Source organism: Pristiophorus japonicus, chromosome 9 (assembly GCF_044704955.1).
Source record: "Pristiophorus japonicus isolate sPriJap1 chromosome 9, sPriJap1.hap1, whole genome shotgun sequence".
Taxonomy (NCBI): Eukaryota; Metazoa; Chordata; class Chondrichthyes; family Pristiophoridae; genus Pristiophorus; species Pristiophorus japonicus.
This window is the reverse complement of record NC_091985.1, coordinates 213,452,110-213,474,377: the sequence shown is the minus strand read 5'-3', so window position 1 is coordinate 213,474,377 and position 22,268 is coordinate 213,452,110. Positions and strand designations below refer to the sequence as shown.

General features: G+C 46.0%; 1 protein-coding gene and 1 pseudogene across 10 annotated transcripts in view; one reads left to right on the top strand and one right to left on the bottom strand.

The window, feature by feature from the left end:
- LOC139274114 (zinc finger protein 585A-like) overlaps positions 1 to 22,268 on the top strand; it is a 452,513-nt pseudogene that overhangs the window by 345,122 nt on the left and 85,123 nt on the right.
- LOC139273652 (zinc finger protein 664-like) overlaps positions 1,033 to 22,268 on the bottom strand; it is a 138,521-nt gene continuing 117,285 nt past the window's right edge. For all 10 annotated transcript variants that reach the window (XM_070890684.1, XM_070890690.1, XM_070890686.1 and 7 more), the window contains 2 exons: positions 7,695 to 7,730; positions 1,033 to 2,232 (listed from right to left, as the gene is read on the bottom strand). In XM_070890684.1, the coding sequence (XP_070746785.1) occupies positions 1,511 to 1,897 (387 nt within the window). In that variant the 5' untranslated portion in view covers positions 1,898 to 2,232; positions 7,695 to 7,730 and the 3' untranslated portion in view covers positions 1,033 to 1,510. The remainder of the gene's footprint in view (positions 2,233 to 7,694; positions 7,731 to 22,268) is intronic.

The following is a 22,268-nucleotide window of genomic DNA, read 5'->3' as shown; positions in this document are numbered from 1 at the left end:
AAGTATAGAGCAGGTAGTCTAACATCTGTCATTGGGAAAATACTGGAGTCCATCATTAAGGAAGTAGTGGCAGGGCATTTGGAAAATCATAATGCAGTTAAGCAGAGTCAGCATAGTTTTATGAAAGGGAAATCATGTTTTACAAATTTGCTGGAGTTATTTGGGGATGTAACAAGCAGAGTAGATAAAGGGAAACCAGTTGTTGTCATATATTTGCATTTCCAGAAAGCATTCGATAAGGTGCCACACAAAAGGTTACTGCACAAGGTAAGAGCTCACGCGGTTGGGGGGAATATATTAGCGTGAATAGAGGATTGGCTAACTAACAGAAAGTCGGGATAAATGGGTCATTCTCAGGTTGGTAAACTGTAACATGTGGGGTGCCACAGGGATCAGTGCTGGGACCTCAACTATTTAGAATTTATATTAATGACTTGGATGAAGGGACCGAGTGTAATGCATCCAAATTTGCTGATGATACAAAGATAGGTGGGAAAGTAAGTTGTGAGGGGGACGCAAAGAATCTACAAAGGGATATAGATAGGCTCCGTGAGTGGGCAAAAATCTGGCAGATGGACTATAATTTGGTAAAATGTCAGGTTACCCCCTTTGGTAGGAAAAATAAAAAAGTAAATTATTATTTAAATGGGGACAATTACAAAATGCTGTAGTACATAGGGATGTGGGGGTTCTTGTACATGAAACTCAAAAAGTTATAATGCAAGTACAGTAAGTAATCAGGAGGATAAATGGAATGCTGGCCTTTATTGCAAGGGGGATGGAGTGTAAAAGTAGGGAAGTCCTGCTACAACTGTACAGGGCGTTGGTAAGACCACACTTGGAGTACTGTGCACAGTTTTGGTCTAGACTTGTCTCCATTCCCGTACCGAGGGGATTGCTACACCTGACGGGAGGGGCAACATTTGGGGACACTGATTTCCCAACAATTCCCATTCCGCTTCTTTCTGGTGGATAATGGAGGGGCCACGTATGTAATGTGCAAGTCAGTAAGAATTGTCAGCAAGCTCTTTCTAATTGCAGACTTTATTCAGTGGAAATTTTCACACGCTATTGTAGATTTTGTACCAAAGATCGATTTAGGATTAAACTAAAAGTTCATAATTTTATTGCAAACTAAATTTCTGTTGAGAGTTGCTGAATTAAGGGGAAAGGTAACACACGACGTTTCTGAAATGGACACTGCAGCCCTGAGAAGACAATCAGCAATATATCCAGAATATTAAGGTCCAGCCCAGTTATAGGGAAATTAACATCAGCAAAAACAAACCACAACTGTCATAATGGACATGGTTCAGTCAGGATGTGATTAACAGCAGCAATAACAGCAGATTCCAACCCCTGCAGTCATTTGTGAACTCGCTGGTGTCTCAGCAGGGTGGATGACTGAGTGAATCCCTTCCCACACTCAGAGCAGGTGAACGGCCTCTCCCCAGTGTGAACTCGCTGGTATATCAGCAGGGTGGATGATCGAGTGAATCGTTCCCCACATTCAGAGCAGGTGAATGGCCTCCCCAGTGTGAACTCGCTGGTGTTTCAGCAGGTTGGATGACTGATTGAATCGCTTCCCACACTCAGAGCAGGTGAACGGTCTCTCCCCAGTGTGAACTCGCTGGTGAGCTACAAGCTGGGATGACGTAATGAATCCCTTCCCACACTCAGAGCAAGTGAACGGCCTCTCCCCAGTGTGAAATCGCTGGTGTGTCAGCAGGTAAGACGACCGAGTGAATCCCTTCCCACACTCAGAGCAGATGAACGGCCTTTCCCCAGTGTGACTGCGTCGATGAATTTCCAGCTCAGATGGTGATCTGAATACCTTCCCACAGTCACCACATTCCCATGGTTTCTCCAGGGTGTGGGTATCCTTGTGACTCTCCATGATTGGACGATCAATTTAAACCTCGCCCACACACACAACACGTTTAGTTTCTCCCCACTGTGAATGGTGCGATGTTTTTTCAGGCTGCGTAACTGGTCAAAGCTCTTTCCACAGTCAGTGCACTGGAACACTCTCACTTGGGTGTGTGTGTCTCGGTGCTTTTCCAGTCACATTGATGTTTGAAATCTTTTCCCACAGACAAAACAGACAAACATTTCTCCTTCCACATTCAAAGGCTGATGATATTCAGGTCCTCATGAAACGATTGACTCCGTCAGATCTTGACTCGATGTTTGGTTTGTGTTTCCCGTCGGAAAATCTCCCCTTCTAATACGCTGTAAAAGAGATAACAAAACTCATCACTGTAAGTACAAGACAGAAATTCAGAACAGACACATCTAGTTTCCACGGAACATTCTTTCCTCTCTTGTTCTTCCAAAGCTGTAAATCCCTGTCCCACACATTGTCACTCCTGCTTTGCTGAAATCCAAATCCATCGCATGTCTTCAGACTGTTTCTCCTCCACTCCCAGTTTTCACCATCAATTCTGGCTGGGTTCAGTTCTACACTCACTGGTTCCCCTCCCTCTACTCCCCTGAATGAGCTGAATCTGACAGAGTTCCTCTCCCTCTCCCGATGGTGCTGACTCCGGCTGGGTTTAATTCTACAATCACTGGTTTCCTCTCCCGCTCCTCCTCTGAAATGCTGGCTATCTTAGATCTGGTCCTGTGTAATGAGACAGGATTAATAAACAATCTCCTAGTGAAGGATCCTCTTGGAATGAGTGATCATAGCATGGTTCAATTTCAAATTCAGATGGAGAGCGAGAAAGTTAGATCTCAAACCAGTGTACTAAGTTTAAATAAAGGTAACTACAAAGATATGAGGGTCGATGTTGGCTAATGTGGAAAATAGATTAAAGTGTAGGACGGTTGATGAATAGTGGCGTACATTTAAGCAAATATTTCACAACTCTCAAGAAAAATATATTCCAGTGAGGAGGAAAGGGTGTAAAAGAAAAGATAACCATCCGTGGCTAACTAAAGAAATAAAGGATGATATCCAATTAAAAACAAGAGCATACAAATTGGCCAAAACTACTGGGAGGATAGAAGATTGGGAAGCTTTTAAAAGCCAGCAAAGAATGACAAAAAATGATTAAGAAAGGGAAGATAGACTATGAAAGTAAACTAGCACAAAATATAAAAACAGATAGCAAGTGTTTCTACAGTTATATAAAAAGGAAAAGAGTGGTTAAAGTAAATGTTGGTCCCTTAGAGGACGAGACCGGGGAATTAGTAATGGGGAACATGGAGATGGCAGAAACTCTGAACAAATATTTTGCATCAGTCTTTAAGGTAGAGGACACAAAATATCTCAACAGTGGATAATCAAGGTGCTATAGGGGTAAGGAACATACCACAATCATAATCTTGGAGTTTGATGGGACAGTGTAGATGGAGCTTTACTTTGTATCTAGCTCTTGCTGTATCTGCCCTGGGAATGTTCGATGGGACAGTGCAGAGGGAACTTTGCTCTGTATCTAACCCCTGCTGTATCTGCCCTGGGAATGCTTGCTGGGACAATGTAGAGGGATCTTTGCTTTGTATTTAATGCGAGCTGTCTCATCCTGGGAGTGTTTAATAAGACAGTAGATGGAACTTCACTTTGTATCTAATTCTTACTGTATCTGCCTGGGAATGTTTGATAGGACAGAGCAGAGGGAGCTTTACTCCGTTTGTAATCCGTGTAGTACCTGCCCATAAAATGTTTAATCCATGCTGTACCTGCACTGGGACCAGGGTAGAGGGACCTTTACACCATATCTAGAAGCATTACTCTGTACCTAAACCATGCTGTACTTGCCCTGGGAGTGTTTGATGGTAATTGGAAAGCACGTTTTATTCTGCATCTAAACTGTGCTGCACCTGCCCATAGAGTAATTGATGGGAAGGTATAAAGGGAGCTTTTCTCAATCAAACCGGTGCTGTACCTTCCCTGTTTGATGGGACAGTGTAGAGGGAGCTTTAATCTGTATCTAACCCGTGCTGTACTTGCCACGGGAGCATTTGAAGGGACAGTGTTGGAAGGATCTTTTTTTTTGCATCTAACCCGTGCTGCACCTGCCCTGGGATTGTTTGATGGGGCAGTGAAGAGAGAGCTTTGCTCTGTAGCTATCCCATGTTGTAACTGCCCTGTGAGTGTTTGATGGGCCAGTGTAGATGGAGTTTTATTCTGTATCTATCCAATGCTGTACTGCCTTGCGAGTGTTTGATGGGATAGTGCAAAGGGATATTTTCTTTGCATCAAACCCGTGATGTACCCGTCTGGAAGTTTTTGCTGGGACAATGCAGAGGGAACTTTACTCTGTATCTAACATTTGTGTACCTGCCCTGGGAGTGTTTGGTGGGACAGTGTAGAGGGAGCTTTACTCTGTATCTAATCCGTGCTGTACTAGCCGTGGGCGTGTTTGACGGACCAGGGTAGATGAAGCTTTATGCTGTATCTCGAAGCTTTATTCTGTATCTAAATGATGCTGCACTTGTCCTGTGAGTTTTTGATGGTAATTGCAGAACAAGTTTTGCTCTGTATCTAAACTGTGCTGCACCTGCCCTGGGGGTGATTGATGGGAAGGTATAGAGTGAGATTTTCACTATCTAACCAGTGCTGCATCTGCCCTGTTTGATGGAACAGTGCACAGGGTTCTTTCCTCTGCACCTAACCCGTGCTGTACCTGCCCTGGGAGTGTTTGATGGAAGTGTAGAGGGAGCTTTATGCTGTATCTAACTCTTACTGTAACTGCCGTGCGAGTGATTGATGGGAAAGTGAACAAGGAGCTTTACTCTGTATCTAACCCGTGATGTACCTGCCCTGGAAGTGTCTAATGAGAGAGTGCAGAACATAAGCACAAACGAACACAAGAAATAGGAGCAGCAGCAGGCCATACGGCCCATCGAGCCTGCTCTCCAACACGATCATGGCTCATCCGACCATGCACTCTGGTCCACTTCCCTGCCCACTCCCCATAACCCTTTATTCCCTTCACCCTCTATTCCCTTATCGGTTAAGAAACTGTCTATCTCTGTCTTAAATTTATTCAATGTCCCAGCTTCCACAGCGCTTTGAGGCAGCGAATTCCACAGATTTACAATCCTCAGAGAAGAAATTCCTCCTCAGCTCAGTTTTAAATGGGCGGCCCCTTATTCTAAGATTATGCACCCTAGTTCTAGTCTCCCCTATCAGTGGAAACATCCTCTCTGCAGCCACCTCATCAAGCCCCCTCATAATCTTATACGTTTCGATAAGATCACCTCTCATTCTTCTGAATTCCAATGAGTAGAGGCCCAACTTACTCAACCTTTTCTCATAAGTCAACCCCCTCATCTCTGGAATCAACCTAGTGCACCTTCTCTGAACTGCCTCCAAAGCAAGTATATCCTTTCTTAAATATGGAAACCAAAACTGTATGTAGTATTCTAGGTGTGGCCTCACCAATACCTTGTATAACTGTAGCAAGACTTCACTGCTTTTTCTCCATCCCCTTTGCAATAAAGGACAAGATTCCATTGGCCTTCCTGATCACTTTCTGTACCTGCACACTAACCTTTTGTGTTTCATGCACCGGAACTCCCAGGTCTGCTGTACTGCAGCACTTTGCAATTTTTCTCCATTTAAATAATAACTTATTCTTTGATTTTTTCTTCCAAAGTGCATAACCTCACAAATTCCAACATTATACTCCATCTGCCAAATTTTTACCTACTCAGTCAGCCTGTCTATGTCCTTTTGCAGGGTTTTTGTGTTCTCCTCACGCATTGCTTTTCCTCCCATCTTTGTATTGTCAGCAAACTTGGCTACTTTACACTCCGACCCTTCTTCCAAGTCATTAATATAGATTGTAAATAGTTGGGGTCCCAGCAGTGATCCCTGCAGCACCCCACTAGTTACTGCTTGGTTCATTATCGGGTCCGCATTCATCCCAACTCTGTTTCCCGGTGGTTAGTCAATTCTCTATCCGTGCTAATATATTACCCCCAACCGCGTGAACTTTTCTCTTGTGCAGGCACCTTGTCAAGTGCCTTCTGGAAGTCCAAAAACACCACATTCACTGGTTCCCCTTTATCCACCCTGTTCGTTACACCCTCAAAGAATTCCAGCAAATTTGTCAAACATGACTTCCGCCTCATAAATCGATGCTGACTCTGCCTGACCGAATTTTGCTTTTCCAAATGTCCTGCTACTGCTTCTTTAATAATGCACTCCAACATTTTCCCAACCACAGATGTCAGGCTAATTGGTCTATAGTTTCCTGCTTTTTGTCTGCCGCCTTTTTTTTTTAAATAGGGGCGTTACATTTATAGTTTTCCAATCTGTTGGGACCTCCCCAGAATCCAGGGAATTTTGGTAAATTACAACCAACGCATCCACTATCCCTGCCACTACTTTTCTTAAGACCCTAGGATGCAGGCCATTAGGTCCAGGGGATTTATCCGCCTTTAGTCTCTTTATCGGACTGAACACCACCTCCTTAGTGATTGTGTTAATTTCCTCCCCCCCCTATAGCCCCTTGACTATCCACTGTTGAGATATTTTTGGTGTCCTCTACCATCAGGACTGATACAAAATATTTGTTCAGAGTTTCTGCCATCTCCATGTTCCCCATCACTAATTCCCCGGTCTCGTCCTCTAAGGGACAAATATTTACTTTAGCCACTCTTTTCCTTTTTATATAACTGTAGAAACTCTTGCTATCTGTTTTTATATTTGGTGCTAGTTTACTTTCATAGTCTATCTTCCCTTTCTTAGTAATTTTTTGAGTCATTCTTTGCTGGCTTTTAAAAGCTTCCCAATCTTCTGTCCTCCCACTTGTTTTGGCCACTTTGTATGCCCTTGTTTTTATTTCTTTATTTAGCTACAGTTGGTTATCTTTTCTTTTATACCCTTTCCTCCTCACTGGTATATATTTATCTTCAGAGTTATGAAATATCTCCTTAAATGTACGCCACTGTTCATCAACTATCCTACACTTTAATCTATTTTCCCAGCCCACTTTAGCCAACTCTACCCTCATACCTTTGTAGTCTCTTTTATTTAAGCTTCGTACGCTGGTTAGAGATCCAACTTTCTTGCCCCCCATCTGAATTTGAAATTGAACCATGCTATGATTACTCATTCCAAGGGGATCCTTTACTAGGTGATTGTTTATTAATCCTGTCTCATTACACAGGACCAGATCTAACATAGCCTGTCCCCTGGTTGGTTCCGTTACACACTGATCAAGGAACCCATCCCTTATGCACTCAATGAACTCTTCTTCAAGGCTACCGTGACCAATTTGATTTGTCCAATCAATATGGAGATTAAAATCACTCATGATTATTGCTGTTCTCTTTTTACAAGCCCCCACTATTTCTTGGTTTATACTCCGACCAACAAAGTTGCTACTGTTAGGGAGCTTATTGACTATGCCCACCAATGACTTTTCCCCCTGGATATTCCTTATCTCCACCCAAACTGTTTCAACATCCTAATCATTTGAGCCAAAATCGTTTCTCACTATTGCAGTGATTCCATCCTTTTTCAACAGAACTACCCCACCTCCTTTTCCTTTCTGTCTGTCCTTCCGAATTGTCAAGTATCCCTGAATGTTTAATTCCCAGTTCAGATCACCTTGCAACCACGTCTCTGTTATGGCTACCAGATCATACCCATTTGTAACTATTTGTGCCAACAGCTCATCTAATTTGTTATGAATGCTGCGTGCATTCAGATAGAGCTTTTAAATATGTTTTCTTACCATTTTCTCCTGCTCTGACACCTCGGGCATATTCTCCTGAAATAAGACAGAAACACAAATGTTAACACACAGCAGACCGATGGCAGTGCTCAAACAGACTAAACAAGGCTCAACTTTGCAGCACGAAAGAGCCCGAGAGTCAATAGTAAAGTGTGGAGCAACTCGCTGATCTGGAAAGCTAATGATCAACGGCAAGTGGATGGTGTCATGTATGCAAACATCACCAATACGTAAGACTTGCCATTTGGGGGGCACACCTGTGGGAGACCTAAGGGTTACCTGTGCACCCTGGGCAAGCAGGTATAGAAGGCAATCCACTATGCTGCTTCCTCACTTTGGAGTTACATTAAAGAGACCAAGGTCACAATGGTTTGAGTTTACAACAGTCTTGTGGAGTTATTCTGAACATAATAATTGGCGACGAGTTACAGATCATGAACTTTCACGTGGTTATGGCTGCGGTTGGCATTCTTGAGAGATTTGTTGCGGGTGATGATTGGGAAGCCTTTGTTGAGCGTCTCGACCAGTACTTCGTGGCCAACGAGCTGGACACGGCTGAGACGGCGGTCAAGCACAGGGCGATTCTCCTCACTGTATGTTGGTCTTCGCTATATGGCCTCCTCAAAAATCTGCTGCCATTGGTCAAACTAGTGGACAAGACTTACACAGAGCTGTGCACGCTGGTTCGGGAACACCTCAAGCCGAAGGAGATCATCCTAATGGCCAGGTATCACTTTTACATGCACCATCGCTCTGAGGGCCAGAACATGGCGAGCTTTGTCGCTGACCTAAGACGCCTTGCGGGACAGTGCGAATTTGCCAGATCTTTGGGGGAAATGTTGCGGGACTTTTTCATGCTTGGAATTGGCCACGAGGTCATTCTTCGCAAACTGCTGTCTGCCGAATCCTTAGATCTGAGCAAGGCCATCATGATAGCCCAGACTTTCATATCCACGAGCAACAACACGAAACAGATATCTTCACAGCATCGAAGCTCACCGGCAAGTACTGTGCATAAAATAATGCCTTCAGCATACAGAACTGTACATGGCAGGGCCTACACGACTGCAGAGGCCAGGCCTAGGGTGACTCAGAGGCTGCTGTAGGGTGTGACTGCGTATCCATTAACACCAAGTTGGCGCTGCGGGGGTAGTCATAGAGCCCATCAATGTCGATTCAAGCACTATGTGTGCAAGGGCTGTGGAACAATGGGGCACCTCCAGCGAATGTGCAAATGACCTGTGACTCACCACGTGGCAGAGTCAGCAGAGGACGACCGATCCAGCGCGGATCACGCTGAACGAGCAGGAGAGGCGATTCAACCTGAGGATGAAGAGGAAGTGTATGGGGTACACACCTTCACCGCCAAAAGCCCTCCGATAATGTTAAAAGTTAAACTTAATGGCATTCCAGTCTCCATGCAACTGGGGGCAAGTCAATCAATCATGAGCCAGAAGGCTTTTGAGAAACTGTGGGGCAACAAGGCACAGAGGCCAAAACTGAGCCTGATTCATACAACGCTGCACACTTACACCAAAGAACTCATACCTGTTATCAGCAGTGCGGCAGTGAAAGTATCGTACGATGGAATGGTGCATGATTTACCACTATGGATTGTACCAGGCGATGGCCCAACGCTGTTCGGCAGAAACTGGCTAGGAAAGATCCGATGGAACTGGGACAATATGAAAATACTGTCTTCAGGGGATGATGCCTTGTGCGCCCAGGTGCTAACCAAATTCCCGGCGTTATTTGAGCCAGGCATCGGCAACTTCACAGGCGCCAAAGTGCAGATCCACGGCCCATTCATCACAAGGCCTGAGCAGTCCATATATGATGTGAGAGAAAGTCGAGATCGATCTGGACAGACTTCAACGAGGAGATCATATCGCCAGTCGAGTTCAACAAGTGGGCCAGTCCAATCGTGCCGGTGCTAAAGAGCGATGGGACAGTCAGAATCTGCGGGGACTACAAGGTAACGATCAACCGAGTCTCGTTACAGGACCAGTATCCACTACCTAAAGAGGAGGACCTATTCGCAACGCTAGAAGGAGGAAAGTCGTTCACCAAGCTAGATTTAACCTCTGCTTACATGACACAGGAGCTGGCTGAACGTCAAAGAAATTGACATGTATCAACACACACAAAGGACTGTTCGTGTACCACAGATGCCCCTTTGGGATTCACTTGGCTGTGGCCATCTTTCAAAGGAACATGGAGAGTCTGCTGAAATCGGTTCCATGCACTGTGGTGTTCCAAGATGACATCTTGATCACTGGTCGCAACACCACCGAACACTTGCACAACCTGGAAGAGGTTCTAAAGTGACTGGACAGATGGGACTCAGGCTGAAACGCTCCAAGTGTGTTTTCCTGGTGCTAGAGGTCGAATTTCTGGGAAGAAAGATTGCAACAGACGGCATCAGACCTACAGACTCCAAGACGGAGGCCATCAAGAATGCACCCAGACCACAGAATGTGATGGAGCGGCGTTCATTCCTGGGACTCAACTATTTTGGTAACTTTTTACTGGGGTTGAGCACTTTGCTGGAACCCTTGCATTTATTGCTACGCAAGGGTGATGACTGGGTTTGGGGTAAATCTCAAGAGACAGCCTTTAATAAGGACAGAAACCTGATATGCTCTAACAAGTTACTTGTATTATATGACCCATGTAAATGTTTAGTACTAGCTTGTGGTGTGTTGTCGTACAGGGTCGGTTGTGTGTTACAGCAAGCAAATGTGTCAGGCAAACTACAACCGGTTGCATATGCGTCCAGAAGTTTATCCAAGGCTGAAAGAGCCTACAGTATGGTTGAGAAAGAATCGTTTGCATGTGTATACGGGGTTAAGAAAATGCACCAATACCTATTTGGTCTCCGGTTCAAGCTCGAAACCGACCACAAACCGCTTACTTTACTGCTCTCAGAAAGCAAAGGTATCAATACCAATGCTTCGTCCCACATCCAAAGATGGGCACTAACATTGGCTGCGTATGACTATGTAATCCGTCACAGACCAGGCATTGAGTACTGCACTGATGCCCTCAGTCGGCTACCATTGCCCACCACCGGGATGGAAATGGCGCAACCCGCAGACTTGCTTCTGGTAATGGATGCTTTTGAGAGCGAGAGGTCACCCGTCATGGCTCGCCAGATCAGGACCTGGACTAGGCAAGACCCTGTGCTATCACTAGTAAAAAGCTGCATCCTTAATGGGAGCTGGTCGGCGGTTCCCGGGGAAATGCAATATGAAATTATGCCGTTTCACTGACGTAAGGATGAATTGTCTATCTAGTCGGATTGACTTCTATGGGGGAATCGCGTGGTTTTGCCAAAAAAAGGCAGGGAAACGTTTATACGCAACCTGCACAGTACCCACCCAGACATAGTCATGATGAAGGCTATCGCCAGGTCGCACGTTTGGTGGCCCAGCATTGACTCCGAATTGGAGTCGTGCATACACCAATGCAACACTTGCTCACAGTTGAGCAACGGTCCCAGGGAGGCCCCATTGAGTCTGTGGTCATGGCCCTCCAAACTGTGGTCCAAGGTCCACGTAGATTTTGCTGGCCCTTTTCTAGGAAAGATGTTTCAAGTAGCAGTGGACGCTTACTCTAAATGGATTGAATGTATAATAATGTCGTCACGTACATCCACTGCCACCACTGAAAGCCTCAGGGCCATGTTCGCCACCCATGGTTTGCCCAATGTCCTTGTTAGTGACAATGGACTGTGTTTCACCAGCTCGGAATTCAACGAGTTCATGGCCCGCAATAGCATTAAGATGCCAGGTCTGCCCCATTTAAGCCCGCATTCAATGGTCAAGCGAACGGGCAGTCCAAACCATCAAGCAGAGCTTGAAATGCGTGACAGATGGCTCCTTGCAGACCCGATTATCTCGGGTCCTGCTCAGCTACTGGACACGCCCCCACTTACTCACCGGGGCTCCCCCCGCAGAATTGTTAATGAAAAGAGCACTCAAAACCAGGCTCTCCTTAGTCCACCTGGATCTCAATGATCATGTAGAAACCCGGTGGCACTGGCATAACGGTACCACGATCGCGCGGCTATATCGCGTGACATTAAGGTTAATGATCCTGTGTTTATTCCCAATTACATTTATGGTCCCAAATGGATTGCTGGCACTGTTTTAGCCAAGAAGGGAATAGAGTGTTTGTTGTTAAAACTGTTGAATGGGCAAACGTGCAGAAAGAACTTGGATCAGAACAAACTGCGATTCACTGACAACCAAGAATAGTTTGAAGATTTTATCATCTATGATCCACCAACACACATTCAACCAGCAATCGACCTTGCTGTCAACCATGAGGATGAACCACCATGCCTGACAGTCCGATCAGACCAGCCGCGCTGCCGTGCAGCAATGATCCGACCAACTCACCCAAGCTAGGACTTCAACTCAGGCGATCAACCCGGGAATGCAGAGCGCCAGATCGCCTCAACCTGTAAATAACTTGTACATAGGACTTTGGGGGGGAGGGAGGCGGGGGAGTGATGTTATGTATGCAAACCTCACCAATGTGTAAGATTTGCCACTAGGGGGCACACCTGTGGGAGACCCAAGGGTCACCTGTGCACCCTGGGCAAGCAGGTATAGAAGGCAATCCACCATACTGCTTCCTCACTTTGGAGTTACATTAAACAGACCAAGGTCACAATGGTTTGAGTATACAACACAGTCTTGTGGAGTTATTCTGAACACAATAGATAGTATTGGACTAATTGAGTCATACTTTAGTGAAGTGGATGGGCTGGTACTCAATATTGAGAGCGAGTCACAGGAGACCTGTGACGGGGATTTTTGCAACAGGTGCAGGGTCAGCAAGAAACAGAAATAAGTGCTGGAGGAAACCGAGCACATAAAATAATAGAGGGTGCACTAACGTCAGGAAGAATGCTTGTAAAGACACAAAAATGTGCTGATATAGGAACATCGGAACAGGAGTAGGCCATTCAGCCCCTTGAGACTGTCGAATCAGTCAATTAGATCAAGGACTAACCCCGAATGCAGAAGACCAAGTCATAGAGGAAGAAGCAGTTCAGAAGCCAGAGAACATGGTTAGGATAAAGATGCAGTTGGTGAGGTGCAGGGAGATTCTGGCTGTAGGGAGGTGGGTGGTGAGTGTGGTAATGATGAGTTGGTTATCTAGATTCTGTGCACATTGAAGATAAATAACAAAAGGTACTGGAGGAACAGGAAGGGCTAAATGACAATGTAAGAAATTCTGTAAGGACTCTGACCCCTCCCATGCAAGGATGGCCGAGAAAATCAAGGCATACTTTGACATACTTCCTGTTTTGGGTGAAAAAGATGTTTGTAAAATAAGTCACAAATATGACTAACTGCCAGTCAACTTGCCTGTTGAATTCATCGACTGGGCGAGCCCCATCGACCCGCTCTTAAAGCGGATGGCTCTTGTCAGGATCTGTGGCGACTACAAGGCCACCATCAATCTGGTGTCCTTACAAGACCAATACCCGCTCCCAAGAGCGGAGGACCTCTTCGCCACACTGGCAGGTGGCAAGCTGTTCACCAAGTTGGACCTCACTTCAGCCTATATGATCCAGGAACTGGCCAACGAATCTAAACTGCTGACCACCATCACCACGCACAAGGGACTGTTTGCGTATAACAGGTGCCCATTTGGCATTCGATCAGCGGCCGCGATCTTCCAACGCAACATGGAAAGATTGCTTAAATCCATCCCTGGAACGATCGTATTCAAGGACGACATCCTCATCACAGGTCGAAACTCCGAGGAACATCTCCACAACCTGGAGGAGGTACTATGCCGACTGGACCGGGTAGGCCTGCGATTCAACAAGTCTAAATGCATGTTCTTAGCTCCCGAGGTGGAGTTTCTGGGCAGGAGGGTTGCTGCAGATGAGATTCGGTGGGACAGAGGCGATTCGACGAGCACCCAGGCCCTGCAACACATCGGAACTGCGTTCATTCCTGGGACTGTTGAACTATTTCAGGAACTTTCTGCCGAACTTGAGCACGTTGTTGGAGCCACTACACGTGCTCCTGCGTAAGGGTCGCGATTGGTTTTGGGGGGACTGTCAGGAACAGGCTTTCGATCGGGCGCAAAACCTACTGTGTTCAAACAAGCTGTTGACTCTGTACGACCCTTGCAAAAGTTTAGTTCTGACATGTGATACATCGTCCTATGGGGTTGGATGCGTGTTGCAGCAGGGTAATTCTGATGGTCAGCTACAATTTGAGGCTTATGCCTCCAGGTCGCTCTCTCTAGCAAAACGGGGCTATGGGATGATTGAAAAGGAAGCGCTTGCATGTGTCTATGATGTAAAGAAAATGCATCAGTACCTCTTTGGTAGGAAGTTTGAATTAGAGACGGACCATAAGCCACTCACATCCCTGTTGTCAGACAGCAAGGCTGTCAATGCCAATGCATCAGCTCGCATACAGCGATGGGCTGTCACACTAGCGGCCTATGACTACTCCATCCGGCACTGGCCCGGCATTGAAAATTGCGCTGACATGCAGAGCAGGCTCCCACTGGCCACCACCGAGGGGGCAGCTGAGCAAAGCGCTGAGATCGTCATGGCTGTCGATGCCTTCGACAGTGCAGGCTCCCCTATCACAGCCCACCAGATCAAAATCTGGACAAACAGGGATCCCCTCCGATCCTTGATTAAGAAATGTGTCCTGACTGGGGATTGGGCGCCTGCGCACGGAGCATGCCCTGAGGAGGTCAGACCATTCCACACACGGATGGATGAGCTCTCCATCCAAGCTGACTGCCTACTATGCGGCAGCAGGTTAGTCATGCCCCAGAAGAGCAGGGAGGCGTTCATCAGGGAACTCCACAGCGAGCACCCAGGCATTGTGATGGTGAAGGCCATTGCCCGGTCACACGTTTGATGGCCCGGAAGTGATTCAGACCTGGAACACTGTTCGCAGATGCATGACATGTGCCCAGCTGGGCAATGCCCCCAGGGAGGCCCCGCTCAGCGCGTGGCCCTGGCCCACCAAGCCATGATCACGCATTCACGTTGACTACACGGGCCCATTCATGGGGAAGATGTTCCTTATCGTTGTAGATGCGTACTCGAAATGGATCGAGTGCATCATCCTGAATTCATGCACGTCATCCACCACCGTGGAAAGCCTATGTGCGGTCTTCGCAACCCATGGCTTGCCGGACATCCTGGTTAGTGATAATGGCCTATGTTTCATGAGCTATGAATTCCGGGAGTTTATGTCGGGCAATGGCATCAACCACGTCAGGACTGCACCGTTCAAGCCGGCCTCCAATGGCCAGGTGGAACGTGCTGTCCAAATCGTTAAGCAAGGGATGCTCAGGATTCAAGTACCCTCCCTACAATGCCGCCTATCGCGCCTCCTGCAGGCCTATAGGTCCTGGCCGCAATTGCTCACGGGGGTCCCGCCCGCAGAGCTACTCATGAAATGGACACTCAAAACTCGGTTGTCCCTCATCCACCCAGTCCTGACCGACATAGTTGAGGGCAAGCGTAAGGCACAAAACGAGTACCATGACCATAATTCAAGGGGAGATGTATAGAAATAAATGATCCTGTATTCGTCCTGAATCACACCATGGGGCCCAAATGGCTCGAGGGTACTGTCGTTGACAAAGAGGGGAATAGGGTCATTATGGTAAAACTCCACAATGGCCAGATATGCCGTAAGCATGTGGACCAAGTAAAAAAAAAAGGTTCAGCAATGACACGGAGGAACCTGAAGAAGACCATGAGATGGAGCTCACACTACCGCCAGTGAACGTGCAACAAAAGCATCAGAGGAATGTACAGTTCCTGAGGTCAGCCCGGAATCACCACGTCAGTGTCCAACAACCAGAGCCCCAATTTTGGTGCTCCACGAGGGAGCGCAGGCCACATGAAAGACTAAACCTATGATCGCAATAAGACTTTGTGGGGGGGGGGGGGGAAAGGTGATGTCATGTTTGTAACTACAATGTAACACCACTGTATTACTGTATACTCAACTCAGATACACACCTTGACCACAGGGATGAACTTGTGGGAGACACTCCTTACCTGATTACTCAGGTATATAAAGGGAGGTCCCACGCAGGGTCATCACTTCTGGAGTGCTGTAATAAAGAGTTAAGGTCATGGAGTGGCCTTGTCCCTGGAATGTGCCTCCTGTGGTTTCATGCTGTAGAGTAAGGACTTTACACCTGCCATTCTGAAAAGGACCTATTTATCCCGACTCTCTGCTTCCTGTCTGCCAACCAGTTATCTATCCACGTCAGCACATTACCACCAATACCGTGTATTTTGCACACCAATCTCTTGTGCGGGACCTTGTCAAAAGCCTTTTGAAACTCCAAATATACCACATCCACTGGTTCCCCCTTGTCCACTCTGCTAGTTACATCCTCAAAAAATTCCAGAAGATTCGTCAAGCATGATTTCCCTTTCATAAATCCATGCTGACTTGGTCTGATCCTGTCACTGCTTTCCAAATGCGCTGCTATTTCATCCTTAATAATTGATTCCAACATTTTCTCCACTACTGATGTCAGGCTAACCGGTCTATAATTACCCGTTTTCTCTCTACCTCCTTTTTTAAAAAATGGTGTTACATTAGCTATCCTGCAGTCTATAGGAACTGATCCAGAGTTGATAGACTGTTGGAAAATGATCACCAATGCATCCACTATTTCGAGGGCCACTTCCTTAAGTACTCTGGGATGCAGACTATCAGGCCCTGCGGATTTGTCGGCCTTCAATCCCATCAATTTCCCTAACACAATTTCCCACCTAATAAGGATATCCTTCAGTTCCTCCTTCTCACAAGACCAACTGTCCCCTAGTACAATCGGAAGGTTATTTGTGTCTTCCTTCGTGAAGACAGAACCAATGTATTTGTTCAATTGGTCTGCCATTTCTTTGTTCCCCATTATAAATTCACCTGAATCCGACTGCAAGGGACCTATGTTTGTCTTCACTAATCTTTTTCTCTTCACATATTTATAGAAGCTTTTATGTTCCCTGCAAGCTTCCACTCGTACTCCATTTTCCCCCTCTTAATTAAACCCTTAAGCTTCCTCTGTTGAATTCTAAATTTCTCCCAGTCCTCAGGTTTGTTGCTTTTTCTAGACAAATTATGCGCCTCTTCCTTGGCTTTAACACTATCCTTAATTTCCCTTGTTAGCCATGGTTGAGATACCTTCCCCGTTTTATTTTTACTCCAGACAGGGATGTACAATTGCTGAAGTTCATCCATGTGATCTTTAAATGTTTGCCATTGCTTATCCACCGTCAACCCTTGAAGTACCCTTTGCCAGTCTATTCCATCCAATTCACGCCTCATACCATCGAAGTTACCTTTCCTTAAGTTCAGGACCCTAGTTTCCGAATTAACTGTGTCACTCTCCATCTTAATAAGGAATTCTACCATATTATGGTCACTCTTCCCCAAGGGGCCTCGCACAACAAGATTGCTAATTAGTCCCTTCTCATTACACATCACCCAGTCTAGGATGGCCAGCTCTCCAGTTGGTTTCTCGACATATTGGTCGAGAAAACAATCCCAAATACACTCCAGGAAATCCTCCTCCACCGCATTGGTTAGCCCAATCAATATGTAAATTAAAGTCGCCCATGATAACATAAGAACATAAGAATTAGGAACAGGAGTCGGCCATCTAGCCCCTCGAGCCTGCTCCGCCATTCAACAAGATCATGGCTGATCTGGCCGTGGACTCAGCTCCATTTACCCGCCCGCTCCCCATAACCCTTAACTCCCTTATTGGTTAAAAATCTATCTATCTGTGACTTGAATACATTCAATGAGCAAGCCTCAACTGCTTCCTTGGGCAGAGAATTCCACAGATTCACAACCCTCTGGGAGAAGAAATTCCTTCTCAACTCGGTTTTAAATTGGTTCCGCCGTATAGTGAGGCTGTGCCCCCTAGTTCTAGTCTCCCCGACCAGTGGAAACAACCTCTCTGCCTCTATCTTGTCTATCCCCTTCATAATTTTAAATGTTTCTATAAGATCACCCCTCATCCTTCTGAACTCCAACGAGTAAAGACCCAGTCTACTCAATCTATCATCATAAGGTAACCCCCTCATCTCCGGAATCAGCCTAGTGAATCGTCTCTATACCCCCCTCCAAAGCCAGTATATCCTTCCTTAAGTAAGGTGACCAAAACTGCACGCAGTACTCCAGGTGCGGCCTCACCAATACCCTATACAGTTGCAGAAGGACCTCCCTGCTTTTGTACTCCATCCCTCTCGCAATGAAAGCCAACATTCCATTCGCCTTCCTGATTACCTGCTGCACCTGCAAACAAACTTTTTGGGATTCATGCACAAGGACCCCCAGGTCCCTCTGCACCGCAGCATATTGTAATTTCTCCCCATTCAAATAGTATTCCCTTTTTTTTCCCCAAGGTGGATGACCTCACACTTTCTGACATTGTCCTTAGCCCATTCGCTTAACTTATCTAAATCTCTTTGCAGCCTCTCTGTGTCCTCCACACAAGCCGCTTTCCCACTAATCTTTGTGTCATCTGCAAATTTTGTTACACTACACTCTGTCCCCTCTTCCAGGTCATCTATGTATATTGTAAACAGTTGTGGTCCCAGCACCGATCCCTGTGGCACACCACTAACCACTGATTTCCAACCCGAAAAGGACCCATTTATCCCGACTCTCTGCTTTCTGTTACCCAGCCAATTCTCTATCCATGCGAATACATTTCCACTGACCCCGCGTACCTTTATCTTCTGCAGTAACCTTTTGTGTGGCACCTTATCGAATGCCTTCTGGAAATCTAAATACACCACATCTATCGGTACACCTCTATCCACCATGCTCGTTATATCCTCAAAGAATTCCAGTAAATTCGTTAAACATGATTTCCCCTTCATGAATCCATGCTGCTTCTGCTTGATTGCACTATTCCCATCAAGATGTCCTGCTATTTCTTCCTTAATGATAGTTTCAAGCATTTTCCCCACTACAGATGTTAAACTAACCAGCCTATAGTTACCTGACTTTTGTCTGCCCCCTTTTTAAACAGAGGCATTACATTAGCTGCTTTCCAGTCCAGAGAATTGTGGTAGATTATAACGAATGCATCTGCTATAACCTCCGCCATCTCTTTTAATACCCTGGGATGTACTTCATCAGGACCAGGGGACTGTCTACCTCGAGTCCCATTAGCCTGTCCAACACTACCCCCCTAGTGATAGTGATTGTCTCAAGGTCCTCCCTTCCCACATTCCTGTGACCAGCAATTTCTGGCATGGTTTCTGTGTCTTCCACTGTGAAGACCAAAGCAAAATAATTGTTTAAGGTCTCAGCCATTTCCACATTTCCCATTATTAAATCCTCCTTCTCATCTTCTAAGGGACCAACATTTACTTTAGTCACTCTTTTCCGTTTTATATATCTGTAAAAGCTTTTACTATCCGTTTTTATGTTTTGCGCAAGTTTACCTTCGTAATCTATCTTTCCTTTCTTTATTGCTTTCTTAGTCATTCTTTGCTGTCGTTTAAAATTTTCCCAATCTTCTAGTTTCCCACTAACCTTGGCCACCTTATACGCATTGGTTTTTAATTTGATACTCTCCTTAATTTCCCTGGTTATCCACGGCTGGCTATCCCTTCTCTTGCCGCCCTTTTTTCACTGGAATATATTTTTGTTGCGCATTATGAAAGAGCTCCTTAAAAGTCGTCCACTGTTCCTCAATTGTGCCACCGTTTAGTCTCTGTTTCCAGTCTACTTTAGCCAACTCTGCCCTCATCCCACTGTAGTCCCCTTTGTTTAAGCATAGTATGCTTGTTTGAGACACTACTTCCTCACCCTCAATCTGTATTACAAATTCAACCATATTGTGATCACTCATTCCGAGAGGATCTTTTACTAGAAGATCGTTTATTATTCCTGTCTCATTGCAGAGGACCAGATCGAAGATAGCTTGCTCCCTTGTAGGTTCTGTAACATACTGTTCTAAGAAACAATCCCGTATGCATTCTATGAATTCCTCCTCCAGGCTACCCCGTGCGATTTGATTTGACCAATCGATATGTAGGTTAAAATCCCCCATGATTACTGCCGTTCCTTTTTCACATGCCTCCATTATTCCCTTGATTATTGCCCGCCCCACCGTGAAGTTATTATTTGGGGGCCTATAAACTACGCGCACCAGTGACTTTTTCCCCTTACCATCTCTAATCTCCACCCACAATGATTCAACATTTTGTTCATTAGAGCCAATATCGTCTCTCACAACTGCCCTGATATCATTCTTTATTAACAGAGCTACCCCACCTCCTTTCTCTTCTTGTCTATCTTTCCGAATCGTCAGATACCCCTGAATGTTTAATTCCCAGTCTTGGCCACCCTGCAACCACGTTTCTGTAACGGCCACCAAATCATACCCATTTGTAATGATTTGTGCCGTCAACTCATTTACTTTATTTCGAATACTGCGTGTGTTAGATAGAGTGTTTTGATACTAGTTTTTAATCCATGATTTTTAGTTTTGACCCCTCCTGCAGCCCCTTTACATTCAGTGGCCCTTTTTGTTTTTTGCCTTGGGTTTCTCTGCCCTCCACTTTTACTCATCTCCTTTCTTGCTTTTGTCTCCTTTTTGTTTCCCTCTGTCTCCCTGCATTGGTTCCCATCCCCGTGCCACATTAGTTTAACTCCACCCCAACAGCCTAGGACATTGGTTCCGGTCCTGCCTCGGTGCAGACCGTCCGGTTTGTACTGGTCCCACCTCCCCCAGAACCGGTTCCAATGCCCCAGGAATTTGAATCCCTCCATGCTGCACCACTGCTCAAGCCACGTATTCATCTGAGCTATCCTGCGATTCCTACTCTGACTAGCACGTGGCACTGGTAGCAATCCTGAGATTACTACTTTTGAGGTCCTACGTTTTAATTTAGCTCCTAACTCCTTAAATTCATCTCGTAGGACCTCCTCCCTTTTTTTTAACCTATATCATTGGTACCAATGTGCACCACAACAATTGGCTGTTCACCCTCTTTTCAGAATGTCCTGCACCTGCTCCAAGACATCCTTGACCCTTGCACCAGGGAGGCAACATACCATCCTGGAGTCTCGGTTGCGGCCGCAGAAACGCCTATCTATTCCCCTTACAATCGAATCCCCTATCACTATCGCTCTCCCACTCTTTTTCCTGCCCTCCTGTGCAGCATAGCCAGCCACTGCTGTACCTTTATTGCACACATCCCTTATTTCTTGTTTGATGCTGTCCCCAACCTCACTACTATGTTTGGTGGTCTGTATACAACTCCCACTAGCGTTTTCTGCACTTTGGAATTCCGCAGCTCCACCCAAACCGATTCCACATCATCCAGGCTAATGTTCCTCCTTACTATTGCATTAATTTCCTTCTTAACCAGCAACGCCACCCCGCCTCCTTTTCCTTTCTGTCTATCCTTCCTAAATGCTGAATACCCTTGGATGTTGAGTTCCCAGCATTGGTCACCCTGGAGCCATGTCTCCGTGATGCCAATTACATCATATCTGTTAACAGCTATCTGCGCAGCTAATTCATCCACCTTATTCTGAATACTCCTCACATTGAGGTACAGAGCCTTCAGGCTTGTCTTTTTAACAACTTTGCCCCTTTAGACTTTTGCTGTAATGTGGCCCTTTTTGTTTTTTGCCTTGGGTTTCTCTGCTCTCCACTTTTACTATTCTCCTTTCTATCTTTTGCTTCTGACACCATTTTATTTCCCTCTGTCTCCCTGCATCGGTTCCAATCCCCCTGCCATATTAGTTTAACTCCTCCCCAACAGCACTAGCAAACACTACCCCTAGGACATTGGTTCCGGTCCTGCCCAGGTGCAGACCGTCCGGTTTGTACTGGTCCCACTTCCCCCAGAACCGGTTCCAATGTCCCAGGAATTTGAATCCCTCCCTTCTGCATTATTGTTCAAGCCACGTATTCATCTGAGCTATCCTGCGATTCCTACTCTGACTAGCACGTGGCACTGGTAGCAATCCTGAGATTAGTACTTTTAAGATCCTACTTTTTAATTTAACTCCTCGCTCCCTAAATTCGTCTCGTAGGACCTCATCCCGTTTTTTTACGTATATCGTTGGTACCTGTATGCACCACGAGAATTGGCTGTTCACCCTCCCTTTTCAGAATGTCCTGCACCCGCTCCAAGACATTCTTGACCCTTGCACCAGGGAGGCAACATACCATGCTGTAGTCTCGGTTGTGGCCGCAGAAACGCCTATCTATTCCCCTTACAATTGAATCCCCTATCACTATCGCTTTCCCACTCTTTTTTCTGCCCTCCTGTGCAGCAGAGCCACCCACGGTGCCATGAACTTGGCTGCTGCTGCTCTCCCCTGATGAGTCATCCCCCTCAACAGTACCCAAAGTGGTGTATCTGTTTTGCAGGGGGATGACCGCAGGGGATCCCTGCACTACCTTCCTTGCACTGCTCTTCCTGTTGGTCTTCCATTCCCTATCTGGCTATGGACTCTTTACCTGCGGTAAGACCAACTCACTAAATGTGCTACTCACATCATTCTCAGCGTCGTG